Source organism: Prunus mume, linkage group LG6 (assembly GCF_029339155.1).
Source record: "Prunus mume cultivar Tortuosa linkage group LG6, ASM2933915v1, whole genome shotgun sequence".
Taxonomy (NCBI): Eukaryota; Viridiplantae; Streptophyta; class Magnoliopsida; order Rosales; family Rosaceae; genus Prunus; species Prunus mume.
Genome location: NC_142703.1, coordinates 23,802,794 through 23,822,576, shown reverse-complemented (window position 1 = coordinate 23,822,576; position 19,783 = coordinate 23,802,794). Strand labels below are relative to the sequence as shown.

The 19,783-nt window shown below is 42.0% G+C and overlaps 1 protein-coding gene and 1 pseudogene across 1 annotated transcript; both read right to left on the bottom strand.

Annotated features, from left to right (window-relative positions):
* Positions 1 to 964: 964 nt before the first annotated feature.
* Positions 965 to 8,438, bottom strand: LOC148916526 (uncharacterized; annotated as a pseudogene).
* LOC148916527 (uncharacterized) lies at positions 2,886 to 7,110 on the bottom strand. Its single transcript, XM_089054594.1, has 2 exons — positions 5,241 to 7,110; positions 2,886 to 2,953 (listed from the first exon to the last, which is right to left on the bottom strand). The coding sequence occupies exons 1-2, from the start codon at positions 7,063 to 7,065 to the stop codon at positions 2,886 to 2,888; spliced, it is 1,893 nt and encodes a 630-aa protein (XP_088910720.1). The 5' UTR covers positions 7,066 to 7,110.
* Positions 8,439 to 19,783: the final 11,345 nt, after the last annotated feature.

Here is a 19,783-nt window from a genome sequence, read left to right as displayed (position 1 = left end):
GATAGAGATACATATCAAAGATCATTAAGTTCTATGAAAATCATAAGCCTTGACAAGACAATTGTAACTATGAAAAGCATGATACTCCTGCCAAGAATTTACTTAACGCAATCATGACTAGTGACTTTCACTACTTATGAATATAAGTTCATAACGATTAGGTGAAATTCCCTTATATTCTAGCATCAAATCCCTGCATACAAACTAAGTATGCATCCTTAATAAACATGCAAGAATAAGTTCTCAATAAAACATAAAAGTAAATCACATTCATACTTTATGAAACCATAACTGGAAGTAATCAATTCATGTAAAACATATGTCCATGGCTTCGAATTCACCTCTAACTAAGAAGAAATTCAGTTACACATGTTCATAATAATTGAAAAGCAATCTAGAATAAACATTTGAACTAATCAAGGGAAGAACTCTGAAAAACCCAATGGATGCAGCAGGTTCCGGCACCAAGTTCTTCTTCTCCCTTTCTCCTTTCTTGCTACGGCACCAAAAAACTCCCTTCTCCTGCGGCAACCCCTCCTTTATATATGTGGTAGATCTAGGGTAAAAGGGCCCAGCAGAAACCCACGAAATTAGGGTTTTATTTGGCAGATTTCTTTAGGCATTATAGGGCCCAATAGAAACCCACGAAATTAGGGTTTTTAGGTTTCCTAATATGAAATTAATCCCCCCCTTTTCCAGCTGGAATTTAGGTCGAATAGGATTAGGATAAGGTAAAATAAAATAAAATCAGTTAGGGTTTTTACTTCCCAGAAGCTGATTCTTGAATTAATTTCCCCATCTTTTTAGCACATTCCTAGCCTATTCGAACTTCAAAAACGTCCATCCATCTTGGCCCATGCATATGCTATCCATTCCAAGTCCAAAACTGCTCTAAAATGCTCCAAAATGCCCTTTCTTGCCAATCTTGCCATTTGGACCTACAATAGTACGAAAATAAGCTAAATCACTCTAATAAATGGGAATTAACTAAGTAAATACAAAGAAATAAGATAGCAAAGTCGCATAAATATGCTCCTATCAAATTCCCCCACACTTAGCTTCTGCTAGTCCCTAGCAGAACAAAGAAAACAAAACAAAACCTAAACCTTCCAACAATTGTCTCAGGGATTTCCAATGAAACATGACATGTTAAAAATCACTACTCACACAGATTTGAGCTATCCTTACCCTCGAGCTCATACTTAATCACAGTAAACACTCACTAGCTCACATTTAATCAATTAAAACAACATTTGAAAGTGGTAACATGCCTTAGAGAATTCACTCAATTCCTCACCCGATATACTCTCTATTTTCACACAGATTTTCTGACTACACTCCCTATACTAAGTATATGTGAGAAGATTGATGTAAATGTGTAGACTAGCACTCACATATGTTATAACAAAGAAAGCACTTTCTGGAATTATTAATACGAACGTGTATATGATCTCATGAACAGAATGCTACTACTTAGAAGCGAGAACCAGGGATTCCATAAGCTCATACCAATTTCAAACTCCACATATTGAAACACATAACAATCAAGATAGAAGTCTAAGGGTTGTATTGGGGCTAAGGTATTGGCTAACAAAGAAAGGTTGAGGATAAACAAAGGTTCTTAAAGTAATAGTAAACAGAGCAATGAAATCAACACTTGGAATTCAACTTGTGATTGCAGCACCCAATTTTTAGCACAAATGGGAGATTTATACAACTTTAGGGTCAGATTCACATATCCCTTCTTCTTTTTTCTCTCTTTTTTTTTTTTTTGTTTTTTTTTTTTTTTTTTTTTTTTTGAACAACACTAATCCAAAGGAACAAATCCTTACCCCACACTTGTTTTTTTTTTTTTCTGCAAATCGTAAATCAAAAGGAATTCCCAACAAGTCATGCTTGACTATTCTTTAAGAACAAGGGTATGGATATTCTTATACTAGGCTTGGTAGGGATAATGCAAGCTAACAAAGAAAATAAGCTAAATAAGGCTTCAAAAGGGTTAAACCTACAATGCATATGCAAGGGATAAGGCTTTTTGGCTCTGATGGTAACTAAACAACTTCATCTTGTTATTTGTTACGCAATCAATTTGATGCTTTGAATGGAACGGGCATGAGTTCTAGTATTTGGAACTAAAGAGATGAAAAAGCATTCTAAGTAGCAACCAAGCAAAGAAATAATGAGATCATGCAACGACTTTAGAAAACAAGAATATCAAGATTAATAACTCTCCAAACAAAGAACAGGCTCAAGTCTCTCAGGGTTGTAGCGTTAGTTTGAGTTCCTTCCTTCCAGCATGTTACAAAAACAGATGATCTTTTTTTTTTTTTTTTTTTTGGTGTGTGATTACATGTGAATTCGTAATTGACAACTATAACTAAGTATTAACCAAAGAGCATATCAGACTTCCACCCATGTTTGTAACTTTCTTTAAAAGTCATGCAATTAAAAACCAAATCCTCATCATTGTGTTGGAAGGTACCCTAAGACACAAACAAACAACAAAAACGACTCTTGACTCTTTTGGTTTTTTTTTTTAATTTTAAATAAAGCACGAAAACACTTTTTAAAACAGTGAATAACAACATTAGTAGTGATAGGTGGTGAATTTTGAAAATAAATCACGAAAAGCACTCTGTTTACCCCCCCACACTTAAACTAAACATTGTCCTCAATGTTTCAAAAGAAAACTTTAAACAAGAAAGCAATGAGAGACAACTAGCAAACAAGACAATCATAGCAAAGTAAAAATAATAAAGAGAAGAGTAAAAGAGAGCAAATCTGGTTGTAGAGCCCGGAGATTCCGTTGTCTTTCTATTTGAACACATGGGTTGCCTCCCAAGAAGCACTTGCTTTAACGTCTTCCAGCCGGACGGTACCTCCCTTTAAGCTTCACTAGGGCCAATGGCATGGAGGGGTACATCCTCCACTACATGCTCCTCAAAAGACTCATAGTATGGCTTCAAACGGTGTCCATTCACTTTGAATTCATGTCCTGTCTTAAAACTTTGAATTTGGACTGCACCATAGGGAAAAACATTAGTAACAACAAAAGGACCAATCCATTTAGAACGCAACTTACCCGGAAACAAACGAAGGCGAGAGTTGAAAAGTAACACTTTCTGCCCCACAGAAAACGTTTTACTACGAATCATCTTGTCATGGGCAGCCTTTGTTTTCTCCTTGTAAATATGAGCGTTCTCATAAGCTTCAGTCCGAATTTCCTCAAGCTCATTCAATTGCAATTTCCTATGAAGTCCAGCGGCATCAATGTTCATGTTGAAAGTCTTGACTGCCCAATGTGCACGATGCTCCAACTCAACTGGAAGATGGCATGGTTTCCCATAAATGAGCCGAAAAGGAGACATTCCAATTGGTGTTTTGTAGGCAGTACGATATGCCCACAATGCATCATTTAACGCAAGCTCCAATCCTTTCGAGTTGGTCCAACTGTCTTTTCCAAGATCTGCTTGACTTCCCGGTTGGAAACTTCGGCTTGTCCACTTGTTTGGGGATGATAAGGTGTTGAAACCTTATGCGTGACATTATACTTCTTAAGTAGTGCCTCTATGGTCCGATTACAAAAGTGAGAGCCCCCATCACTTATAAGTACTCGTGGCATTCCAAATCTTGCAAATATGTTAGTTTTAATAAAATCTGCAACCACTTTGGAATCATTGGTACGGGTGGCTTTTGCTTCCACCCATTTTGAAACATAATCCACATCAAGTAGGATATAATTAAAACCATGTGAAGAAGGAAAAGGGCCCATGAAATCAATACCCCAAACATCAAAAATCTCAACAGAAAAGATAGGGGTTTGTGGCATTTGATCTTTTGCACCTATATTGCCCATTCTTTGACAACGATCACAAGCCAATAAAATCCACATTCTAAAACCTTAAGTGCTGTGCGTTGTGTACCAAAGTGACCCCCACATGCATAAGTGTGACAGAAGGTTAAGATTGAATTAAACTCAGAATCATGCACACATCTACGAATAATTTGATCAGGGCAATATTTCCACAAATAAGGGTCATCCCACACATAAAACCGTGCAATTTTTTTAAGTTTATCGCGTTGGTGCCTAGTTATGGTGCTTGGAACTTGTTTAGACACAATATAATTCACAATATCAGCATACCATGGCTCACTTACCTCAATGGTCAGCAATTGTTCATCTGGGAATGCCTCTGGAATAGGTAGAAGGTCTTCTTCATGTACCAAACGGCTCAAGTGGTCAGCCACTACATTTTCACATCCTCTTTTGTCCCTAATTTCCACGTCAAACTCCTGAAGAAGAAGCATCCAGCGAATAAGCCTTGGTTTGGCTTCTTTCTTTGTGAGTAAGTACTTCAAAGCTGCATGGTCAGAGTAAATTATAACTTTAGTACAAAGTAAATAAGAACGAAACTTATCTAAAGCAAACACAACAGCAAGAAGTTCTTTTTCAGTGGTGGAGTAATTCAATTGAGCATCATTCAAGGTTCGGGATGCGTAGTAGATGACGTGTGGCTTCTTGTCCTTCCGTTGTCCCAAAACAGCCCCTAAAGCATAATCTGATGCATCACACATAAGCTCGAACGGAAGGCTCCAATCTGGTGGAACAATGATAGGTGCTGAAGTTAACAATTCTTTGAGGTGATTGAACGCCTTCTCACATTCGTCATCGAACACAAACGGCACATCCTTTTGTAGAAGTCGGCACAAGGGTGTTGAAATCTTCGAGAAATCTTTGATAAAACGTCTATAGAATCCTGCATGTCCAAGGAAAGAACGAACCTCTCTCACCGAAGTGGGAGAGGGTAAGTGGCGTACAAGACCTATTTTTGATTTATCAACTTCAATTCCCTTTTCTGAAACTATATGTCCTAAAACTATGCCTTGTTTTACCATGAAGTGACATTTTTCCCAATTTAAAACAAGGTTGGTTTCAATGCAACGTTTTAATATCAACGTGAGATTAGTTAAACAGCCATCAAAAGAGTCACCAAAGACACTAAAATCATCCATGAAAACCTCAATAATCTTCTCAACGAAATCGGAAAAGATACTTACCATGCATCTTTGAAAGGTGGCTGGTGCATTACATAAACCAAATGGCATTCGTCGATAAGCAAAAGTACCAAACGGACAAGTAAAAGTAGTCTTTTCTTGGTCATCTGGGGCTATAACAATCTGATTATATCCCGAATAGCCATCAAGAAAGCAATAAAAAGAATGACCGGCTAACCTTTCAAGCATTTGATCAATGAACGGCAAAGGGAAGTGATCTTTCCTTGTGGTGGCGTTGAGCTTCCTATAATCAATGCAAACTCTCCAACCTGTTTGGATACGAGTGGGGACAAGTTCATTCTCTTCATTTTTTACCACAGTGACTCCTGATTTCTTTGGTACAACTTGAACCGGTGAAACCCAACGACTATCCGAAATTGGGTAAATGACCCCACAATCAAGAAGCTTAATGATCTCCTTTTTCACAACTTCCATCATTGGAGGGTTGAGTCGGCGTTGAGCCTCTCGAGTTGGTTTAGCCCCCTCCTCTAGAAGTATGCGATGCATGCATGTTGTAGGACTAAGTCCCTTGATGTCGGCTAAAGTCCATCCAATAGCTGTTTTGTACTCTTGCAACACCCGAACTAGTTTTTCCTCCTCCACTGCCGTGAGTGATGAAGAGATTATGACAGGCAAAGTCTCTTTATCTCCCAAGAAGACATACTTCAAATGATTCGGTAACGGTTTAAGCTCGAGAGTGGGTGCCTGAATCACCGAAGGTAACAACTTGTTAGTAGAAACGGGAATTGGGATTGGGATTGGAGACTTACCAACATATTGTGGCAGTGACTCAAGGGCAGCCACCATCTCGCCAATTTCTTCATGATTAGGTTCGGCCCCATTTTTGATGAGTTCAATTCCCTGAACAATGGTGGTTTCAAGGACATCCCTATCTAGGGATTCGAGATATTCCTGCGCCAAAGAATCAAATGCATCAATAGAGAAACAGGAGTGATCATCAATAGGGTACCTTATAGCTTCAGAAATATTGAAATCAATGATATTGCCATCAAATTCCATTGTCAACGTCCCCTTGAACACATCGATCTTGGTTCGGGCTGTTTTCATAAAAGGTCGTCCAAGTAAGATTGGCAATGGTGTAGAATGGGCCGAATCCTCCATCTCAAGCACATAAAAATCTGCTGGAAATATCAAGTGGTTAACCTGCACCAAAACATCTTCCAAAACTCCTTTCGGATATGCATTAGAACGATCGGCTAATTGAATTATAACGCCATCATTTTTAAGCTCTCCTAAGTTCATAGATGCATAAATAGAGTATGGCATGACATTAATGGAAGCACCTAAATCTAACATGGCATGTTCAAACTTGGTGTTACCAATAACACAAGGGATTGTGAAACTACCTGGATCTTTGCATTTAGGTGGCAGTTTTCGTTGCAAAACTGCGGAAACATTCTCACTTACCCTTACCACTTCTTTGTTTGAAATCCTCCTCCTTGTTGTACAAAGCTCTTTCAAGAATTTAGCATATCTTGGAACTTGCTTTATTGCGTCAAGAAGTGGGATATTGACTTGTACCTTCCTGAAAGTCTCTAAGATGTCTTTTTCATTCTCTTCTTTCTTAGATTGCATAAACCTGCGAGGGAAAGGCACATTTGGTGGGATAGGGTTAGAATGAGTTGAATTTGGAACAACCTTACCTGAGTTTGGTTGTGTAGGAGCTTTGGGGGACTGCAGCAAGGGTTGTTCCTCCCTTGCCGTGGCTTTGTCCACCTCCTTCTCTTTGAGCAGCAGCTTTTCGTTCTCTTTTGGGCTTTGTTTGGACATTTTGGGATTGGTTCCAATCTCTTTACCACTCCTCAAGATGATAGCTTTAGCCGTTTCAAAACCTCCTTTTGGATTGACAATGGTTGAGCTAGGTAGTTTGCCTTCTTCTCTAAACTGTCCCATGAACTCCGCCATCTGCCCAATTTGCTTCTTCACTTCGCTCATCTCTTTGGCTTGATTTTGTAAACCCTGAGTCAAAGAAGTTAGTACTTTAAGCATTTGATCATTATCCAATGGCGAACCTGAATTTGATTGGGCAGTTTGTGGTTGAGGCTGTGGTGGTGCGAACGGCCTTTGATAGAGCCACTGGAGGTGGCTGTCTATATCCGCCTTATTGTTGTTGAGGCTCCCTCCACTTCAAATTTGGATGATCTCTCCAGCCCGGATTGTAGGTGTTTGAAAACGGGTCATACCTAGGTTGATTTTGGCCTTGATAACCTACGGCATTGGCACTTTCCCATCCCCCATTCTCTATTAATTGAGGACATTGATCAGTGGGGTGTCCATGCATAGAGCACACGCTACAAGTGGCTGTACTTTGCACTTTGGATCCTTCAACAACCTGCGAAATAAGAGTAGAGAGATTAGCCATTTGAGATTGAAGTTCCGAAATAGCACTTACCTCATTAACTGGACTTGGCCGTGTATGATCTCTCCCTCCAACTCCTTCGTATTGTTGTGCATTCAAAGCTCGGTTTGCTATTAAGATCTTCGCAGCAACTGGTGTTTTGTCAACCAAAGCACCTCCCGCTGAAGCATCAAGCATTTGTCTCTCCAGTGGAAGTAGTCCTTCATAGAAATATTGAATTAAAAGCTCTTCCTTCATTTGATGTTGTGGGCAGGATGCAACTAACGTCTTAAAACGCTCATAGTACCCTGGAAAGGATTCTCCCGGGCCTTGTTGAATTCCACTAATTTTCTTCCTCAAAAGAATGACTCTTGAAGTTGGGAAGAATTTCTCTAAGAATGCTTTCTTCATACTTTCCCAAGAAGTAACGGTTCCAGTGCTAGTTCATAGAGCCAATCTTTAGCCTTGTCCATAAGAGAGAATGGGAAGGCTTTCATCTTCAAAATATTCCCATCCACGTTAATGGGTGTCATGCTTGAACATACTACTTCAAATTCCTTCAAATGCTTGTTTGGATCTTCCATGGACAGCCCATGGTATTTGGGAATGTGATGTAGCAAACTCGACTTCAATTCAAACTCATCGGTCTTACCTACAGCTGCCCTAGGGTATTGAATGCAAAGAGGGACTGCAGTGTCCAATCCTGAGGCTGAAAGTTCCTTGATTGTTCGATTGTCTACAGCCATGTCTTGTTCCTCTTCCAAGTCCGTTTCAGCTTCAGATTCAGGTTCGGAACTAGAACTAGAGGGATTGAGTTCTGGCGCTTCCTCTTCCTTCTCAAAGTTCGTTCGAAATCGTCGTCAAGTCCAATATGTGCGCACGAACAGGGTGTGAACTTCGAGTCATAAACTAGTACCTAAAACAAAGAAAACAAAACAAAACAAAATCAGAAACACAAGAAAAACGAAAACAAAAGGAAGATTAGCAATTTTGCTAATCCCCGGCAACGGCGCCAAAATTTGGCGTGAGAAATAACTAACGCACAAATTAAACCTTATAATTTATGCAATCGTAGTACGAGTAAGTAGGGATCGTTCTATTCCGGGGATTAGGAGGGATGCTAATCAACACAAATTAGACTTATTAAATTGGAAACTAAGTTAAGGGAACAATGATTGGGGGGAAATTGGATGATTTAGAATAAAGTAAAACTGACAGCAGCAAACAACTAAGTTGTGAATGAAATATGGATTAAGGGATAGCTAGAGGATTCTTCTCCACACATGGAACATATGCACACAAATCGATCTCCAGTTACTCTTTCTATAAAGTATGAACGACAAAGCCCCAAATTAATTGTGAATGCACTAATTAACTCTCAGATTTTCCTAAGTTCATTGAATTGGACTCAGCGACGCAATCAAATTATCCTTATCAAGTTCCCTATATGAACAGCATGATAGAGATACATATCAAAGATCATTAAGTTCTATGAAAATCATAAGCCTTGACAAGACAATTGTAACTATGAAAAGCATGATACTCCTGCCAAGAATTTACTTAACGCAATCATGACTAGTGACTTTCACTACTTATGAATATAAGTTCATAACGATTAGGTGAAATTCCCTTATATTCTAGCATCAAATCCCTGCATACAAACTAAGTATGCATCCTTAATAAACATGCAAGAATAAGTTCTCAATAAAACAGAAAAGTAAATCACATTCATACTTTATGAAACCATAACTGGAAGTAATCAATTCATGTAAAACATATGTCCATGGCTTCGAATTCACCTCTAACTAAGAAGAAATTCAGTTACACATGTTCATAATAATTGAAAAGCAATCTAGAATAAACATTTGAACTAATCAAGGGAAGAACTCTGAAAAACCCAATGGATGCAGCAGGTTCCGGCACCAAGTTCTTCTTCTCCCTTTCTCCTTTCTTGCTACGGCACCAAAAAACTCCCTTCTCCTGCGGCAACCCCTCCTTTATATATGTGGTAGATCTAGGGTAAAAGGGCCCAGCAGAAACCCACGAAATTAGGGTTTTATTTGGCAGATTTCTTTAGGCATTATAGGGCCCAATAGAAACCCACGAAATTAGGGTTTTTAGGTTTCCTAATATGAAATTAATCCCCCCCTTTTCCAGCTGGAATTTAGGTCGAATAGGATTAGGATAAGGTAAAATAAAATAAAATCAGTTAGGGTTTTTACTTCCCAGAAGCTGATTCTTGAATTAATTTCCCCATCTTTTTAGCACATTCCTAGCCTATTCGAACTTCAAAAACGTCCATCCATCTTGGCCCATGCATATGCTATCCATTCCAAGTCCAAAACTGCTCTAAAATGCTCCAAAATGCCCTTTCTTGCCAATCTTGCCATTTGGACCTACAATAGTACGAAAATAAGCTAAATCACTCTAATAAATGGGAATTAACTAAGTAAATGCAAAGAAATAAGATAGCAAAGTCGCATAAATATGCTCCTATCAATCGCTGCTATTGGAGACTGATTGGGAGAATCTGAAACTTAGTCACACTGAAGAATCGCTAGAGTCCGGACTCTTGCAAGGGAGTAAGTATTTGAGTTCTGTTGTTGTTTGTCTTCTTTTTTATTTTGTGGTTATGACTAACTTGGCTTTTGATATGCAGTGGCAGGTGTCGTAAAGGGATCGCGAAGGTGGTCATGCACATTGAGAAGCCAGCGGCGTAAGGCATCTCGGCGAAAAGGTGAGAATAAGGGTGGCGGTGGCGGAAGCGCCCTCAAGATGATGATGAGGGCTTGTCGCCAAAGCCTTGGCGGGGAAGGGGAAGGCTTTGAAGGAAGCCCACCATAGTGTGATGGGGATGGGACCGAGGCTTCCACCCTTTGATCTGCAGGCACCGCTGAAGCATCCCTTTGGTATGGAGGAGGTTTTTCTAAGGGGATGGAGAGGGTTGACTTGATGGGCTGCGTAGACAGGAGAATGAGGTGAGCCTGGCCATGTACCTGCAGGAAATGCCCTTGGTCAACGTCTTCTGGAAGGCATCAAGAGTGACCCCGAGGCCTTAGCGAGGACCCAGACCTCCTCCTTTGTAGAGCGGGCACAGAAGACGATCCCTATATCCTCCTATGTAATTTATGTTTGTTTAAGAATTTCTTCTTATCATTCTGGTTTTGCTTTGACTGATAATGCTTTGTTTTGCAGGCCTTTGGCGAAATGTATGTCAATCTGGCTAAAGCAGATCAAGAGATCTAGAGGATGAAGAGGCGTGAGGAGATGGCCAAGGACAAGATGGAGGAGGCGCAAGAGGCTATCTGAGAAAGGAACGTCTTGCTTTTGCAGAAGGCGGCGCTTGCAGAGAGGTGGATGAGCTAAAGGAAAAGATGGCGTCTTACGAGCGGGCATTTGTTGAGGAGGAGCAGAAGAAGGCTGAAAATATAGCTGCTGCCCAGTGAAGCGATCGAGTCATACCTAACTTCTAAGGACCTAAACAGTTATATCCTTGATCGGTTGGTGGATGGCAGATTCACTAGGAGGAGACCTTGAGAAGATCAACCCGATCTGAGTGGTGTGCCTTCTTGATTAGTGCTACTGCCTATGCCACTGCAGTTGCCTCATTGGTGAAGGAGACAATCATCACTACTTGAGCCTGCCACCGCAGATATCGCCACTGTCAAGGCCTAAAGGCTTTTCCTGCCTTATGTATTTTATTTATTTTTGGAACAGTGATGTGTTATTTTAGATTTGTATAAACATTTTGCCTTGCCATGGGGCAAGGTTGTCTTTATTTTCTATGGTAGTAGACATATTTCATTTCATAACAATTGTGTTAGCAAAATGACAACATGCGATCATAGAGATAAGTCGAAGTCATGCGTTTCATTAGATAGATGCCGCAAGGCAAAAAGTACATAAGGTGTTAGCCTGAGGCCTAAGATAAGTGTGGAGACATGAGGAAACAAAGAACCTTACTTGGACACAAAACAAGAAGCGTCCCGTAATCACTTGTGGTAGTACATAAGGTGATCAGCATTCCATGGATGAGGCAAAGTCTTGCCATTGGGATCACGAAGTTGATAAGCGTCTCGGCGGCAGACCTTGGTAACCTCATAAGAGCCTTGCCATGTAGGTCCTAGGGTACCCTCGGTAGAGTTTTTGGTGGCCAAGGAAACCTTGCGCATGACCCAGTCACCCATCCTGAAGGCACGAGGTTTCACCTGGGAGTCGTAGTACCTAGCGACATGATGTTCGTAGGAGGTGTTGCACATGCCTAGGCGGTCACGAAGTTCTTTGATGAGGTCAAGGTTTAAGGCCAATTGCCCGTCATTGGCTTCAGCGTCATTAGTGGAGGTTCGGTATATGGGCTGGCCAATTTCTATCGGGGCAATGGCTTCAAGGTCTTCTTAATGATTTTGTTCACAGCTTCGACTTGGCCATTAGACTAACGGTGGGCTAAGGAGGCAAAGCAAAGACATATCTTGAGGTTGGAGCAAAATTACTTAAATTTGGCGTTGTCAAATTGTCAACCGTTGTCTATGATGATGGTGTGGGGGATGCCAAAGCGACATACAATATTTTTCCAGATGAATGTTTCGATGCGAGCTGCGGTGATGGTGGCTAAGGCTTCGGCCTCAGCCCACTTGGTGAAGTAGTCCACAACGACAACTGCGTACTTTACCTAGCCCTTGCCCTCTGGCATAGGTCGAGCACAGGATCGGCTTATGTGATAAGCGTCAAAAGTTGTCGCGGTGATGGGTATCTTTGGAGGTATGCCGTCATGGAGGTGTCCTTGGCGGTGAAGTTCGTTGACTTAGTGAACGACAAGCTGGGAGTCATTGAATATCTGGATTTTTTTAGTGCCCATCTCTTTGGCAAGCCGAAGGCCAACTAAAAGTGCTTCGTATTCGGAGACATTGTTGGAGGCGTGGAATTTAAAGCGGAGGGCATATTCAAGGATGACTTTATCTAGGGAGATAAGGATAAGGCCCACCCCACAACCCTGGGCATTGGAGGAACCATCAACATACAATGTCCATAAGGGCTGGCTGAGGTCGAAGTTGTCGTTCTGGCAATGTGAACCGGTCGAGGTAGGAGTAGGTTCCAGATAAGATCTGGGCGAGTGAAGCTTGGGGTTCTATAAATTCGAAGATAAAGTCGACAACAGCCTGTCCCTTTGTAGCCGAGTTGGGTTTAGAGTGAATATCAAATTCACCAAGCTCAATGGCCCACTTAACTAGTTTACCAGAAGTCTCTGGCTTCTTCAAAACCTGTCTTAGCGGTTGGTTGGTTAGAGCATGAATGGTATGCTCCTGGAAGTAGGGTTAGAGGGGTCTGGCTGACACTACAGGGCAAAGGCCGCTTCTCAATATCTGGGTATCGAACCTCGGCATCCTGCAAGGCTTTGCTAATGTAGTACACTGGATGTTCAGCACCTTCATGTGGTTAGATGAGCACTGAGCTAACTGCCATGGCCGAGACAAAGAGGTAAATCATGAGGATGTCGCTAGGCTTGGGGGTTGATAGTAGAGGTGCCTTGCTCATATATTCTTTGAGCTGGGTGAAAGTGTTGTCACATTCGGCTGTCCAGGTGATGTTTCGTTTGTGGCCTTTGAGTGCCTTGAAGAAGGGGGTGCAGCGATCAGTAGCATTGGAGATAAATCTAATAAGGGCCGTGACGCTTCCGATAAGGTTATGGCTGTCCTTAACTGTCTTCAGTACCTTCATGTCCAAGATAGCCTGGATTTTTTTCTAGATTGGCTTCAATACCCCACTAGTTGATCATGAAACCAAGGAATTTTCCCAAAGCCACTTCGAAGGCATACTTCGTGGGGTTGAGTCTCATTTTGTACTGCTTGAGGATTGCGAACATGGCAGATATGTTAGGGATGTGTTGGTCAGCGGTGCGGCTTTTGACTAGCATGTCGTCAACATAAACTTCCATTGTGTTGCCAATTAGTGGGGCAAAGAGGCTGTTCACAAGACGTTGATAAGTAGCTCCGGCATTTTTTAGGCCGAAGGGCATCACCTTGCAACAATAGAGGCCACGATCGGTAATGAATGATGTGTGGGCCTTGTCATCAGGGTGCATGAAGATCTGGTTGGACCTAGAGTAGGCATCCATGAAGTTAAAAAGGGCGTGGTCAGCGGTGGCGTCGACAAGTTGGTCAATTCAAGGGAGAAGGAAGCTATCCTTGGGACAAGCCCAATTAAGGTTGGTGTAGTCTACACACATGCGCTAGCCTTTCCTTGGTTTGTGGACCATCACCACATTGACCAGCCAGGTGAGGTAGTCCACCTCCTTGATGAAACCAATGTTGCTCAGCTTGTTCACCTCCGTCTTCTTGGCTTCGTATCTCTATAGATCATAAGTACGACGCTTCGCCTAGCGGGTCGAACGACAGGGTTGATGTTGAGCCAATGGGAAATGATATCGGGCGATATGCTAGGTATGTCATTGTAGGACCAAGTAAAGACCTCGGAGTTTACACGAAGGAAGGCTGTGAGGGCAAAGTGAAGGTTGGGAGAAAGGGCAGTGCTGATCTGGACCTGCCGATCTGAGAGGTAGTCATGATGGCAAACAAGTTCAAGGTCCTCTACAGATGTGGCCTGCTGGGTCACGGACTCCTCCCTAGTGTCCTCAGGTCTTTCGGTCCAGGCTCTTGGAGGGGGTTAGGCTTTAGTCACTAAGAGGGCCTCACTCCGCCAGTGGGGATTAGTAGATTGGACTGCCGAAGCATAGCAACTTTGGGCCCCAAGTTGGTCGCCACGCATTGTGCATGTGCCATGGATGGTAAGGAATTTTAGTAACAGCATGTGCGTGGAGATGAAAACTCTCATTCGTGCCAAGGCAGGGCGTCCAAGAATGACATTGTAGGTCGTGGGACAATCAAGGATGAGGAAGGGAGTAGTGACCATTGCTCACTAAGGTGCTGAATCGATAGAGATGGGGAGGTGGATACTTCCACTAGGCTAAAGGACATCACCAGAAAAGCTCACAAGATGTGTGATGCTTCAGTCGAGAAAGTAAGTAGAGACCTAGAGTTCGTTGAAAGCGTCGGCAAACATGACACTAACCGAACTGCCGGTGTCGACTAGGATGCGCCCGACATCAAAGTTGGAGATGTCAACACGAATGATCAGTGGGTCGCCATGGGGGAGGATGACACCACGCTCTTTCTCCTCGCTGAAGGTAATCGAGGCCCAGCTTGACTTGGGCATCTTCGGTAGGCGCCCGTGCTCTATGCTGAAGACCTGATGTGCGTAAGAAGAGCGGACATAGTGCTTGATGAGTTATTGGAGGTCCCGACCAATGTAGGACCACCACTAATGGTGGAAATCATGTTGATCTACCTTTGGTGAGGGTTTAGGGGAGGTGGGAGGTTGTGCACATACTTGTCTAGTTTCCCCTCACAGATGAGGCCTTCAATGATGTTGCGCAGGGCGATGCAAGATTTTGTATCGTGGCCAGTAAATTGGTGAAAATGGCAGAAGATGCCTATACTCGACATGGTTATAATAGGTGCCTCATTGACCAGGACGTTTTGAGGGTGGTGAATACTTCGAACCTAGGCTTGGGCTCGAAGGGGAGCGAGGCACGACCATTTGTCCTTGAAGGGTTGTTGCCGCCGGACCAATGGTGGTTATCATGTTGGCCGCACTTTCCATTGTTGAAGGTGTGCTGGTAGCCATCCTTCCTCTTGGGGTGCTGGGTACTTTAATTATCGGAGGCAGGAGCCTAATGGTGAGGTTTGGCAGAGGTGGGTGCTGAAGCAAGTGGGGGATCATCAAAAGTGCTCCGTGACGAGGTGGCTGGCCACGCTTAGAGTTAAAGTACTCGGCCTTCACATGGACTGCTACATGCTTCATAGGTTGCTATGGAAAAGATAGCGGAAGTTGGATTCACGAAGACCACTTTTGAAAGCTCCGTAAGTAGCCCGGTCATCTGTCTCTAGGCAGCGGGAATATTCATGGCTAAAGCGGGCGGCATATTCCCGAAGGTGTTCGTCCTCATCCTGTCGAAGCATATACAGATCGTCTGCGGAGTATAAGCGATCAGTTTGGATCATAAAATGGTCGAGGAAGGTTTGCTTCAAGCTATCAAATGAGTTGATAGTGTGGGGGTTCAACCGATAGAACCAGTTCAGAGCAGCGCCACTAAGGGTATAAGGAAAAATGAGGCACATCCCTTCGTCACTAAGGCCCTTGCATCCGAGGGTGGATTGAAAAGAGTGGATATGGGTGATAAGATCCTCCTTGGCCGTGTAGAAGGCAATGCGGAGCGGCTGAACGTCCTCCTGACGATAGTTGAGAATACGTTCGGTGAAGGGGTTAGGCGTGGTTTCGTCCAGAGGGGCTGATGGCTATAGAGCTGCTCACTCTTAAAACGTCGGACCTTCTCAAAGAGAAGTCTTATGACTAGGTTGGCATGAGGGAGAACACAGGGTGCTTAAGGCTTGGGGTGTGGGTGGGTATGGGTTGGGTAAGCTTCCTACTCCTCGAACGCTTCGGTATGGTAAGACTTGAATCTTGGGTGATAAGGTTCCCAGTCATCTAAGTCCCCTGCACCTTCTCCAGTGGATAAGTGGGCGGGCTTCGGTAAAGGGCCTAGGTGTGCCACCCGTGGGTCGTCGAGGTTAACAAGGATAGGGATAGACTTTGGCCGAAGCTCGAGATACAGTGCCTGCAATCTTTGTAGATTTTGGTCAGGATATGGGGCCGATCCTTCGTGGGAAAATGTGGAGAAGTTGCGATTTGGTCGCCTCTAGATGAAGGTGGCCTTTGCCCTTACCAAGCCTAGACTAGATCGAGGAGCTATGACGGGAGATCACCGGCAGTTCAACTAGGTGTGTTCAACATCACAGGTGAGGTCTGTTAGGCGCCTTGGGGTGAGTCTTTTCCCGATTGCGCTTGGCGTGACAATCATGCTCCAGCTAGACATTCTTGGTACGAAGATGTTCGTAGTTCTCCGTCATCTTGGCCATACTGGCATGAAGGCGCTCCCCCTCCTCTTGGAGATTCCCCTCAACCAAAGGCTTCTTTGGAGGAATCCCACGGGAGTGTGGTTCTAGGTATCATGGCTGGTCTTGCTCAACATGGTAGAGGGTGGGGAGTAGAAGAGGCGACGGGGCTTGATGGGGAGGGAGCTAGCGAAGTGGTAGAGAAATGGGATTGAGTCCATTCCCACAGCAGTGTCAAGCTGTGATGCTTTTTTGGAGGGTCAACATAGAAAAATGTAGGCTCTTCAGTAGGGAAGAAGGTGAGGACCTTCGGGGTTGGAAGAACCTGTAGAAGATAAGGAGGAAGAAGCAGTTGTGAAGCTTTGGACACCGGTGTGGTGCCTGCCGAAGGCTTTCCGATGCTTAAGTCAGCTATATGTGGTAATTTGGCAGGTAACCTTTAAGGTGAGAAAATAGTTACCTTTTTTACTTGGGCACTATTCCCTATTTATAGGGAGGTGAAAATTGGAGTCTTGCTCAAAGTTTTGATGTGGGACTTTGTGCAAGTTGCTGTGGTGGTGACACGTGTCCTTGGAATTATGTTCGGCAGGGAGCCTGCAGGATCTGCCGCTTAGTAAAGTGTCTACCTTCGGCATGTCGGAAGGTGATGACGTCAGTCACTTTCTAAGGATTTGTCTGTGTGTCCCTTTAAGGTCTTTCAGCAGGGGAGAAGGCGTGTATGCCTTAGTGCTAGTCATTTTGATGCCGGATATGCTCGGTTGATTATGGTGTAAATACATCTAACAATGATGTCAACACCTCATCGACACCATATCTTTTGTTTTTTGTAACAATCAACACCATATCTTCAGTCTATGATTCGAATGGACGCCATGTGGAGAGGAGAAACATAACTGTAGATAATCAAATAGTTTAAAAAAAATTTGATGACGTGAGCTCATGAACACTCCTATTTTTATTTTTAAAATTTTTTTTAAACCCCAATAACGGGTATTCCGATTACCCCTATCAATGGTGTAGATTAGCCCACATCGACTCATTTTTCATCTAATGGTCTATATCCTTTGAGAATTTATCAAAAATAGCCAAAACTTGACCTCTAATTTCAAAAATGTCAATTTTTATAAAAAATTTCAAATATAGCAAAAAACTCACTTAAATAGACACAAATACCCTTAAATTTAAAACCCTATTATTTCTGCCATTTTATATCATTCATGATTAATTTCTTTAAAAATTTTGGCAAGTTTGCTTTTTCTACATGTGATGGCTTTTGCAATCGTTTTTATTTTCCATTCCAGTTCCTTTGATTCTTTTAGTTTTTTTTTTTTTTTTTTTGGGGCTGTAATTGCTGGTTTAACTTTTCTTTTTTCTTCAATTTAGCTCCCAAGGTTGGGGCACCATAAGCTATTAACTCAATCCTAAAAACACTAAGGGCATGTTTAAGTATCAGTAATAGGTATGGGAGGAAAGGGAATGATTTCCATTCTTAACTTCCCCTGCGTTTACTTGCAATTAGTAATGAAAAAATAAGTGGGCCCTACCTCAAAATCCATAATCACATCCCCTCAAAACTAAGTATTAGATTAACTAAGAGGGGGTAGTCGATATGATTCTCATTCCTGTTTTCACTTATTAACTTCCAAAAATACCCTTACCATTTTACCTTAATTCCAAAACACCCTAAAACCTAAAAAAATAAAAACTCACGCCAAGAAGAAGTTCAAAGACGCTCCAAGGTGTAATTGGAGTTTATTTTTTCGTTTGAAATTGGCTCTGGACAAATGTGTTATTAACATTATCATTGAACTGGGATCTTGCTGTTCATCTTGTTTAGCATATTGATTCCTCATGTTTACACTGCCTTACTAGTTTGCTGCGGAATTAGTTTGGTCTCCTTAGCCAATTTGAAAATTATCCATGTGTTGTGGTGAAAATGTGCAGGGCATTTTAGTAATCAAATTAATTTGGATTCTGATTTATGAAAATTAGTAAACAATAACAATGGGAATCAACCTCATTCCTTTGCTAATTCCATATGTTTAGTAACTAGTTTAATGGGAATGATTCTTTCCATACTGATTCAATACTTCCCCGATTCCTAAATTCTCTGATTCCTTACTTTCTCCATTACTGATACGTAAACATGCCCTAAAGTTATTCGTAAGGGATTACTTTAATGTACAAAATCTTTATTTTGGACTTACGGCTTAGAGAGTTTGGTGCCTAGGATTAGATTGAATTGGATAAGTCACTAAATCTAAGGTATATTGAAGGATGAAATGAAGGTAGAGGTGAATGACTTTCCAAGTTTGGGGATTAGGAGGGATTAGTAATAAGGTGTCGTTATCCTACCATTTTGTCGAGATTAGATAGGATAAGTTTTCTTCATGAGTAATCCATCTTCTACTTTCAACTTGATAAAACAAAAAAAAACAAAAAAATTTCATTTTTACCTTAAACATGCTTTAACTATATCGAGTATTCAATCCAAAACTAGTCACCATTAAAAGGATAGGTGTACTTGTCAGAAAACTAGGTTTAAATAGAGGCGCAACTTAACCGATTTGGGTTAACGGTTAAGTTCCAAAAGTCAGGAGCTTCTTCTTTCCTTCATGTTGCTGCTTTGATCTCTAGCTGATTAATGATTTGTTTGTGCCCGAAACTCCAACAATTTGAAACAAGGCTAGAGGGCTTTAGACTTCAATTATGTTTTTGTGTTTAAAAAATTGGATTCAAACACAATAACAAACAGCCCCTAACCATCGGGACCGGTTATGTTTCTTTGTAACATTCGAAAACTACCCTCCTTCAAACTCTGCGTTTCCAACCACGTAGCTGTTTCCAACCTTTCTAACCAATGTGCCTTATTTCTCTCATTTACAACCACATTTCAAAACATATAGTATTTCCTTTTACCTCCACGTGATCTCTTCCTTAAAAACTAGTTCTTCAAATTGTATGATTAATCTTATCCCCTCTCCCTTCTTCCTTCTCCCATTCCTCCAATGAATACAACACGTTTATCTTTCCCTCCACTTTCTTCTTTGCCTATTGTGCATCCCAAACTCTCTGCCACTCTTCTGTTCTCCTGTAATTCTTCAAAAAAACTTATATCCTTCCCAGCCTTGAATGGATTCACAACTATTTACCGTTACTTTTGAGACAACTTTTTTTCTGAAGGAATCATGTTCAGGCCACATGTTTCAGATCCCCCCCTTCCCCCCACCTCCGCGACAGAATCAGACAAACATCCAAACCAATCCCAGCAAGGACACAAAAAAATTTGTCCTGTGCTCTATCCATAAATAAGTCAGCCAATTCCCCCTTTGAACTCATTTACAAATGTGTTTAGCAACAGTTTTCAAACTTCCAGTGGCCCTATCTGGTTAACTATAAACTACAAACAAATATTTCGATG

What these genes read in the sequence shown, in the direction of transcription:
- LOC148916527 (XM_089054594.1), bottom strand. Translation starts at nt 7,065, where the DNA reads ATGCTTAAAGTACTAACTTCTTTGACTCAGGGTTTACAAAATCAAGCC. An exon ending in GCCGTTCATTGATCAAATGC is followed by an intron (nt 2,954 to 5,240) that starts TTGAAAGGTTAG and finishes TGAAGCCATACT; the next exon opens with ATGAGTCTTTTGAGGAGCAT.